Source organism: Haliaeetus leucocephalus, unplaced genomic scaffold (genome assembly GCF_000737465.1).
Source record: "Haliaeetus leucocephalus isolate CR32 unplaced genomic scaffold, Haliaeetus_leucocephalus-4.0 Scaffold165, whole genome shotgun sequence".
NCBI lineage: Eukaryota > Metazoa > Chordata > Aves > Accipitriformes > Accipitridae > Haliaeetus > Haliaeetus leucocephalus.
The window spans coordinates 640,462-650,459 of NW_010972601.1; the positions used below are offsets into that span (position 1 = coordinate 640,462).

Below are 9,998 nucleotides of genomic sequence, written 5' to 3' on the forward strand. Positions count from 1 at the left end.
CCCCCCCCCCCCCCCCCCCGCCCCCCCCAACACGGGGTCCACCGCGCCCCCCCCCCCCCCCCCCCCCCCCCCAAAATCAATGTCCTTGAGCCCGGGTCCGTGCGCAGCCCAGCTGAGCCCGGCTGCCCGGGGTACGGACCCAGTGCCGTGCCAGCCCTACAAGTACGTGTCCTCGCTCTCCCGGGAGCTCAGGCTCTCCTTGGACTGGTGGTGGGGGGAGACCTGGGGATGCAGCAGCTCCCGGGTTGAGCCGGGTGCCCCATTGCCCTCGGCCCCAGGGCCGTTGGCGGGGCTGGCCGGACCCTTTCCTCGGTTCTTCTCCTTGCTCTTGCGGGCTTTGGGCACGGGGGCGGGCCCAGGGGGGACGATGATGGAGGGAACGGGCTCCAGCGCCTTGTGGGTGGGGGGCTCGGCCTCGCTGATGGCCTTGGCGCCATGCAGGCGCGGGGGGGACTTGCACTGCAGCTCCCCATGCGTCTCCCGCCACTTCTTCAGCTGGATCAGGTGCTCCCGCTCGATCTGACGCTCCGTCACCGGTAGCTCGATGACCTGCCGGGGACAGACTCACGCCATCGGCATCTCCCCTCGACGGTGACGGTGCCGCCGGGGGCCGGCTCGGCACCCCGGCCACAGGGGCAGGGTCTGGGATTCCCCCCCCAGGACAGAGGCAACCCCAAATCCAAGCCTGTTGGGGACTTGCCTCCACGCTACGCCAGCTCTGCCCACCCAAGGGCAGCCCAGTCCAGCAGCGTGGCCAAGTGGGTGGCACCGGGCCCCCAGACTGTCCCCCAACACCTCACCTCCTGCACCAGGAAGGTCTCCTGCATGATCTTGGGGCTGAGGGCCCTCAGCCTCTCCATGGTCTCGTACTGGCCCTGGCAGGACTTGAGCTTGTCCGAGGAGCCCAGGGTGTGTTTGAGCAGCACGAGGCCCACGCGGAAGATGATCTTCACGCCTGCAAGGGGAAGAAGCGAGGCGGCGAGTGCCTGGCAGGACAGGGAGACGCTGCCACTATGTCCCCTCAGATGCCACGGGGCACCAGGTCCCGGTCCCGCTAGGAGCGAGGACACGCAAGAGGGTGGATTTGGGATGCAGGTGCCCCCTAACCCCCAGGAAACCAGCCCAGTCTCCACCCCAGGCACGTGGCTGCCCCAAACTTGCCATACAACTGGTCCCATGTGCAAGGCATAGGCAAGCAGCCACAGCAGTGCTCCTGCTGCAGCCCCGAGCGTCATCCATGTGCTGCAGGGGCTGCAGCCGGTCACTCCAGGAGGAGGAAGAGGATGGTGGGGAGCTTCTACCTTCACAGAAGAACATGTCCCAGACGCGCAGGACAGAGCTCCAGGGCAGCGTGCGGGAGAAGGCGCACATGAACCACTCCGTCATGTAGAGGATGGGATCGATCTTCTGCTTGCTCAGGTGCTTGTAGGCCACAGGCGAGACCTTGTGCAGCAGCGAGAAGAGGATCTGCCCGTCCAGCTGAATGGCCTCCTGCAGGGACAGCGTTGAGAGCCCCGCTGAGCACCTTAACCCCAGCCCACCCACCCCAGAGGAGGAGCAGCCCACCCTCCAGACCGGGCTATAGGAGCGGGGCTGTGCCCCACGGATGCCAGCAGCTAAGCTACGTTGAGCCCCCGTCCCTGACCGCGGGATGCTCCTGGGGGCTGTGGCACAACACGGCAGCTGTGGGAGCACCCAGGATTTCTCCAAGCTCCCTTCTTTCTCCGGGGTGAGGAGCTGGGCGAGCTTTCGACCTGGAGATATCACAGGTGCCTGCCACTGCGGACCCTTCACTCACCAGCTTCTCGCTGTAGTAGCCGGGGAGGTACTTCTCACAGATCTGCACCAGGCACCAGAACGCTTGCTGCAAGCAAAGGGACAGCAGGTAAGCACCCAGGTGTGTCTGGGGGACATCGCTGCAGCCCCCACCCTGCTCCCAGGGACCACGGGAGCGGGCAGGAGGAGAAGGCAGAGTGTACCTGGAGCGAAGGACACCTCCCTGCAACCAGCCAAGCTTTGGGGTAAATGGGTGCTGTAAGCCCAGCAACCTGCCCACCAGCACCAGCCCGAAGAGACCCACACCCTCCCACTAGTCCCAGCTCTGCGGCTACTGGGTCTCCCTGTCCTCCCGGCCACACGCTCATACCTCGGCCGGCATGTGCATGAGCAGGACAGCGGCGATGGGGGCCTGAGCTTGGCAGTAGCCCTCCTCTGGGCGGTACAGCGTGTATGCCTTCAGCACCCGAAACAGGTCCTGCTGCCTGCAGAGACACCCCGGGGAGGGAGAGGTGGATAGAGGGCACGGGCATGGCCCAGCAGCCTCCCCCGTGGACCCCAGTGGGGCAAATCAGCACTGGGCATCGCATGGTGATCCGGCACGGCAGGCTGGCTGCTGGCCACCACTCTTCCCCAATGAGCCTGGTCAGTCCCTGGCTGGGATCCCTTTCCCAAACCCAGGGCTATGGGACACGATAACCACAGTTCTGCTCTGGAAAGCCAGATCCAAGAGGCGAGACAGGGAGACGACCATCTCCCAAGGGATGCTGGCTCAGGGTGAGCTGTGGTCGTGCAGGGACCCAGCTGCAAGCACAGCGGCACAGACGCTCCCCAACACATGGGGAACGGCGTTTTACTGGTGAAACAGAGGCCACAGCCGGCCGCCTCCTCCCTCCTGCCACGGCAATTGCCACCCTGCTGGGTGTCAGAGCCGATGCCGAGGGCTGCGACCCATGCAGCAAGCTCCTGGGAAACCATCCTGTTTTCAGCCCGTGCTTGGATGCCTTGTGAGCTGGGGGGTGTAAGGACTGCAGGAGACAAGCGTGGCTCCGTGAGCTGGGATACAGTGCTGGTCCAGCCCAGTGGCTGCCAAGGACCAGACACGCAGTAGCTCCACTTACCCATGGCCTCCACGTGAGACAAACATCTCGTGGAAGGGGAACTGCCGATGGAGATCCCGCTCAATCACATCCAGCCACTTCGGGTCCCCCGGGAGGAGATCGAGTTCCTGGGGAGGAGAGGGTTGGGGTGAGCAATACCCCACATTGGCACGGTGCCAGCCCCACTCTGGCACGCGAGGCCTGCGGCAAGCCCAAATTTGCTGGCAGAGCAGCCACAGGACTGGACCTGGCTCTGCCCCAAACGTGAGCCCCATCACACCGTGGGTTAGCCCACGCTGTTTGGGACGTTAGCCCCCTTGACCACCGCCACAGCAGGAACAAGCAGCATCTGGGACCCCAACAGACACCCCAGCCCTGGAGGCAGCAAGAGCCATCCCAACACTGTCCCCCTCCACCAGCAACCCCCTCCCTGGCAGTGCAGGAAGGTCCCCAGTGGCACTCACGTCAAACTTGCCGATGTTCTGCTCCAACTTCACCTTGCTCCCAGAGAGGTACTGCCAGGCACGGCCCCGCAGTGAGGGTGGGATCCCCTTCTGGCACCGCAGCCGGATCTGCGGGGAGAGACAGAGCCGTCACGGGGAAAAATCACGGAGCAGCGGGGAGCAAAGAAGCCCCTGGGACAAGATGGGAGCCAGGCCCAGCACCGCGGTTGCAGGCTGGTCCCCCGCTGCCTCCCTGTACAAAAGGATGTGTCCCTGCATCCCTGGGGACAGGGTGCCCAGCCACGCATCCCATGATGGCGCCTGGCATCGCACAGACCTATGGGACGGCGTGGGGACCTGCAGCCAAAGACCCTGCTCACCCCCTTCTCCCCAGCACTGCACTTAACACGCCAGCTCGGATGGCAGCCAGAGCTGCACCAGCACGAGGGAGCTGCGGATGGCTGCCAGGAGCCCAGCGGAGGCTTTGTGGCTTGCAAACAGCTCCAAACAAGCCCGGCTCTGCCTCAAAGCAGGATCCTGCTGGGAGTTGGAGAAGCAAACACTGGAGCCAAGGTGGGGAGCGGGTAGCTCCCTCCCTGCCCTGGCATGGCCCATGGGAAGCACTGGGGATAGAGGGGAGCGCTCTCTGGCCCCTGGTCCAGACCTCCTGCTCACCCACGAGGCCACGGAGAGCAGGGAGGTGCACCCTGCCGAGCGTCTCAGCCTTTTCGCCCGCTCACCCCAGGCAGAAGGGCAGACCTGGCCCCAGCTCCCGAGGCCCCCCCAGGGCCAGCTCCGTGCCCACAGTCAGCCCCTGATTTCCTTGGCGCAGGGCACCAGCCAGGACCAAAGTCCAGATGAGGCAGCACCGGTACCTATCCCATGTCAGGGAGCCGAGCCGGCTTAACCCTGCCGCTGCCAGCGCCCCAGCAAGGACCAAAACCAGAGACCCCCATGTGTCCCACTCCAACTCCCCGGGAAGCAGCAGCACCATCTCCCCATGGTCCTCGGCCAGGGCGCGCAGCAAGGTGGGGTCTACGAGACCGGTGCTTTCAGCACAGTTACCCTGCATAAAGCCCTACAAAAACCCAGCACGACCTCCACACCTCATATCCCCCCTCGGGTGGCACACGCCAAGTGCCAGAGACGTGCCAGGGCTCTGGCTGACAGCTCCCAAAGCCTCCCTGGTCCTCTCCTGCCTGCCCAGAGCTCCTTTTCCCTGTTTGCCGGCATAACTCGAGCAGGCAGTTGCGCTTCCAAGCAGCCCAGCCCAGCGTGGCGGTAACGCCACGTCCCCGGGAGGCTTTGCTGCTCCCTCGCCACAACGCTGCTTGTTTTACCCGGGCATGTCCCCGTCCCCAAGGGGCCTTTGTGCTCACAGGAAACACGGCGGGCGATGCCCAGGGCGCCTGTGGGCAGCAATGCCGCTGCTGACAGCTCCTTTTTTGAGCCGGCTCCCCTTCCTGCTGGCTAAGCTACCAGGAAGGAAGCCGCCTTGCTGGGTTTCAATTCGGCAGCTCCTCCAGCTGGCCAGGCTCCGTGCAGCTGGGGCCAAGCAGCTCAGCACCTCATCCCCTTCGCTCCGCGCAGGCTCCTGCCATAGCCTCCACGCTGGGGGGGTACCCGGTCCCTTGGGATCCCCACCGTGCCTTTCCGGGGATGAGGAGCGCGTCCGGGCTGAGGGATGCTGAAAGCAAAGAGCAGTCAGAGCGCTGCCCGCCCCTGGAGAGCGGTGGGAGCTGCCCACGCGTCTGCCCTCCTTCGGTCTGGCTAGAAAAAGGGCAAGGACCGGCACGCGGTGCTGGCACGGCTCAGCGCCACGAAGGACGTGGGGTCGTGGCTCCGCTGGGATCCGGGCCAGGCGGGCGAGGGAGGGAGTGTTTTGGGATCCTGGAGCGGTGCAGGTGTGAGCGAGCCCAGCAGGAGCTGGCCCGAGAGATCCCTGGGCGGTCAGCCAGCCCCGGTGAGGCAGCCAGAAAAGCACCAGGGTTTTTCGGAGGCACAGGGAGCTCCTCCGAAGCAGCAGGGCCTGAGCCACACAGCATGGCCCCGTACCAAAGCAGCCAGGCTCCTGCCAGAGCAGGGACGGTCGACGGCATCCAAGGCCAGGCCTGGCACCCTTCCCTGAGCAGCCCCAGGGCTCCAGGCACGAAGCAGCTCTCCAGAGCAGACCTCAGAGGTTCCAGGCATGGATTTTTGCTGCAGGACAGACTATACAGCACATCAGCCCCACAGAGACCCCCAGGAGCTCAGCCCAAGCATGAGGGAGCTCCTCTGCCAGACATACGGCTGCCGGAGCATTCACCCGAGCCCAGAAGCCACGCTGCGGCACAGCCAGAGAGCAGTGGAAACCATCCGCAGAACAAAGCGCTCGCCTGCCACGTCCTGAAAAGCTCTCCCAAATCCTTTGCGAGCAGCCAAGAAACAGATGAGGGATTCCTGCGTTGTTCAGCAGGCACCGAGTGGGGATGGCACTCTGGGAGCACGGCACACGGAGCGGTGCCAGGAGGCTCTGCCAGCAAGGAGGAGGAGGAGGCAGCCCTTCGGCCACTCTCAGGCACCGCCGGCCTGTGCCAGCAGCCTCACCGCTTCCAGTGGACACACAGCAGCAAGCTGGGACTTGCTGCATCCCATCCCTGCCTCGTTCACAGGCTCAGGAGGTCAGGGAGCACCAACGGACCAAGCCACACAGCCACCCAGCACGCACTACCACGGGTCTCCTGGGGACCCCAGCTTTCAGACCAGCGTCACGCACATCAGGCTCAAACATTTCCTACCCGGAGCTTTTTTTGGTCTACAAGATGCTCAGAACAGAAGTTTCCATGACCGAACAATTCCCATAGCTGCCTGCAGGCAGCCAAAGAAGCCCTAGGAAGGCTCCAGCCCAGCAGGGAGCAGACGCTCAGGGACGGCACGCTCAGCCCCCCCCGCCCCAAGCTTCAGCTTCCCTCCCACCACGAGAAGCAGCGTCACGGGGAGGGAACGGCCCGTTCAAGCCAACAGCATCATCCAAAGGCAACGCGTCTATCTGTGGGGACCTGGCGACATGTGGGCTCCCCCAAAGCCTCAAGGGGACAGAGCTGCACCTGGCTGTCCCTCCCTGCCACCTCCTCTCACCTGCACAGCTGTCCTGGGGCAGCCCCAGGGGACAAAGCCAAAATCACGTACCTTCTTGTGTTTTTTGGCCATCCACTTGTCCCAGTTGTTGAGCATATCCAGCCACTTGGATTCCCGCTGCCGTAGCACCTCCAAGGGCACCTCCTCCAGCCTACGGGACGGAGGGAAGAGACCGGTCAGCATGGTACCAAGCCCTCCCTGCAGCACAGAGACCACCCCCGCACCCTGGATGCCCCTCACGGCCGGCTGGCTGCCCCCCCCCCCGGGTTCTGCAGGTGCAGAGCCCGTCCAGGACACGCTCGAGAGCACCAGCGTTTCGGCAGCTGCTCGGCGCTGCCGGAAGCGTTCGCCACCCGTGAAATCACCGCGCCGGCGCAGCCCCGATACCCCAGCAATTCAAAAAAAGAAATGAAATCTCTCGGGAGCAGCCTGCACTGCACCCACCACGTGCCTGAGCATCCCCGGGGACCTGTGCCCAGAAAGAAGGGCACGCCAGGAAGGCGAGGAAACCTGGGGAGCGCAGCCAGAGCCATTAGCTGAGCAAGGTCCGATCCCCCCCCCGCGGGGGCTGGCTGCAGACGGAGAAAGCTGGGGCCATAAGCATCATGTCATCTGCGCAGCCCCAGTCATGCTCGCACCCCAAAAGCCTGGCGCTGCTCCAGGCCCGGCATCGAGCCCGGCCGAGGGTCCCCCAGGAGGGAGGGGAGTGTTTTCCAGCAACGGCTCAGCCTAGCCAGGGAATCCGATTTAACCCTGCCGAGGCAGGCAGGGATGCTGCTGCGACACCAAAGCCGGCGAGGGGGAAACCGGCACCCTCTGCCTTTCATTGGCAAGGGGACGGGGTGACAGACAGCTTGGCCAGGCCCTGGGCATGGGACATCCCAGGGAGAACAGAAGTTCCTTCAAGCTGTCAGTGAAGAAGGGCCAACTTCATCAGACTCGGATGTCTTCCTGGGCTCGGCTCCACACTACCCCACGGCCACGCCAATCCCAGGAGCGGCCAGATCCTTTCTGTGGACCCGAGGATGGCGGCTTGGGCACCGAGCATCCTCCAGGGAGGTGCAGAGCACCCAGCCCCACTACAGGACACACAGACCCTGCCTCCTCCCAGACTTCTCCATGTCAGGAGCCGGAAAGCTGCTCCACGGAGAGCCCAGGGCCGCATCCAGCTGGCAGCACTGCCCCGCTCCCTGCCCAGCCCTTCCCTGCCGGGTCCCACCCACGGCAGCGGGTCAGACGGGGCCGAGCGCGATTGTTTCGGAGAGCAAACCTGCTCCGAAGGGATCCGCTTTGCTCTGTGCGGCCAACCCACCCTCCCCAGCACGGGCTGGGCACGGCCAGCAGCTCTGTGGCCAGCAGCACAGCCCGGCACGGGGATGGAGAGTGCGCTGGCCCCGAGCCGGGTAGCCTGGGCTGCCGGAGGAGCTGGGGCTCTCCAAGGCGTGGGAAGCTCGGGAGCACTGGATGCTGGATACAGGAGCTGGCCGTGGGCCTGCTGGAACCCAGCCAGCCCAGACTGGAAGCTGTTACCAGCTGATGGCTGCTTGGCAGCGGGCACGGAGCGAGGACCGGAGGCATTTCAGATGGCTGAGGCGAGGAGGATGAGGTGGGGGGACCCCAGGCCGGGAGGTGGTGAGATGCCCTACGGAGGGAAGGCACTCCTCCGCACCCACACTGTGGGCAACAGCCCCACAGCTCGGCCCTTCCCAGTGCCCCCAGACCCGCCGTGGGTGCTGCGACACCCTGCTTGCCTTCCCTGTGTTTCCCCAAAACCCTCCTGGCTAGAGGGACCCCAGTTCTGCCAGCCACGGATGGAGGCCATGCGCTTCTGTTTATCCACTCTTGGACAGACAGGGAACGGATAAAAGCGCTGGAGGGCAGGATTGTGCCCCAGTGCATCTGTGGGGCACGGGAGGAAGGCTCAGTCCCCAGTGAGCGCAGCCACCACACTGTCAGCACCCCCAGGAGCAGCCACTCGCCTCCAGCACCAGGAGCTCCAGCCCAGGGCAGGGGGGAGCCGCTGAACCCCAAGGACAAGGACAACAGATGGGACATCCAAAGTGTCCCCAAAACGCTGCACGTGGCCGGGATGGGGCGCAACACCCCAGGCAGGAGAGATCACCCCGCTCCTACAGCGCGGAGCCATGACCCCAGCGGGCAGGGATGGGGTTTATCCCCCCGAGCGATGCGCCTGGCCCAGCGCCAGCAGTCAAACCCCCGGTGCCTTCTCCCCCCGCAGACCGGCCGAGTAACGCCCGCAGGCTTAAAAAAGGGTGAACGCTTTGTTCCTCGTAGATGGGGAAACCGAGGCAACGGGGCGCAACCGACACCAGAGCGCGCGAGGCGGGCAAACCACAGGGGACCCCGCTCCAGGTAATGTCCCGGCTGGAGAGGAGCAGGTGGCCCAGGCGTCGTCCGCTTCTCCGGGCGTTGCTGCGAAACCACGGTCGAAGAAGACAAACGCCAACCACGCTGCCGAACCAGCTCGCCGGCAAACCGAAGCGCATTCCTGGGTGCCGGCACCGCCCCGGGGCTCAGCCGTGGGCTGCTTGGCAGCTAATTTTGCCCGCCCCGCTTCCTCCGAGGGCTTCCTCTGCGGAGGGAGGGCCGGCCAAGCACCTCTTTCGCCGAGCGGCTACCGACGCCGGTTCCTCTGGCAGGACTCCGAACAACGGGCAGGGCCTCTCTCGTTTGACGGTGGCCAAAAATACGCCGGAATCCGGGGCTGGGAGGAGAAGAGGCCTGGAGGTAACCAGACACTGACCTCGGCGAGGAGGCCTCGGCGCCGCTGGCAGCTCCCGGCGGACGCCGTTTTCCAGCTTTTTCCTCGACGCAGGAGGAGATGGCGAAGGCGGCGGATAAGCGGGAATGGCTTTTTAGGGAAGAGGGGGGTCTCGTTCGCACCCCGCCTGCCGTGGCCTCCACACGGCCGTGTGTCCGCGGCAGCAAAGCCTAGGGGACGGTCGTGGGGAGGGCTGTCCCGGGAGGATTTAATCACCTCGTGGAACCGCTGCCCTGAAAACGGGGAGGGGGTCCCGGGACCCCCCCCCCAAACCGGGGCACAGCCCAGCCCCGGGGCCGCCCCACGCTGCGGTTCTTCCGGGGAAGCGAGTGGGGCCAGGCTGCCCGCGGGGCGCCGGGGACCGGCCCCGAAGGGTCAGAGCCGGGGGCGGCGGAGGACAATCCTTCCCCCCACCCCTCCCCGGGGCGAGAAGAACGGCTACCGGCCCCGCCGCCCCCAGGCCCCGCGGCCCGGCCCTGTGGGGGCTTGAGGGGCCGGTGGCGGCCCCAGGGCGGCTCCCCCCGGGGTCCTCAAGCCCCGAGACGCGCCCCCCCCCGTCTCCTCCCCGGTCCCCGGTCCCACTCACGGCCCCTCGGCGCTGCGGCTGCCCACGATGAAGCCGAACTTGTCGACGCGCCGTTCCTCGGGGCCGCCGCCGTTGACCTCGGAGTCGGATCCGAGGGAGCTGAGCTCGTCGCCGCCCTGCTCGGCCAGGCTCTCCCGGGTCCCGGCCAGGCTGTGGTGGCGGCCGCCGGGCGAGCCGGGCCCGCCGCCCCCGCG

General features: G+C 65.8%; 1 protein-coding gene across 1 annotated transcript; it reads right to left on the reverse strand.

The window, feature by feature from the left end:
* Positions 1-63: 63 nt before the first annotated feature.
* Positions 64-9,995, reverse strand: TBC1D10A (TBC1 domain family, member 10A; the record flags this gene model as incomplete). The annotated part of the gene is made up of 9 exons (XM_010563381.1): positions 64-549; positions 801-955; positions 1,302-1,491; positions 1,799-1,864; positions 2,147-2,261; positions 2,898-3,004; positions 3,341-3,448; positions 6,488-6,587; positions 9,805-9,995. Coding segments are annotated over 9 exons (1,425 nt in total), but the record flags the coding sequence as incomplete, so codon positions are not given.
* Between the last annotated feature and the right edge of the window lie 3 nt (positions 9,996-9,998).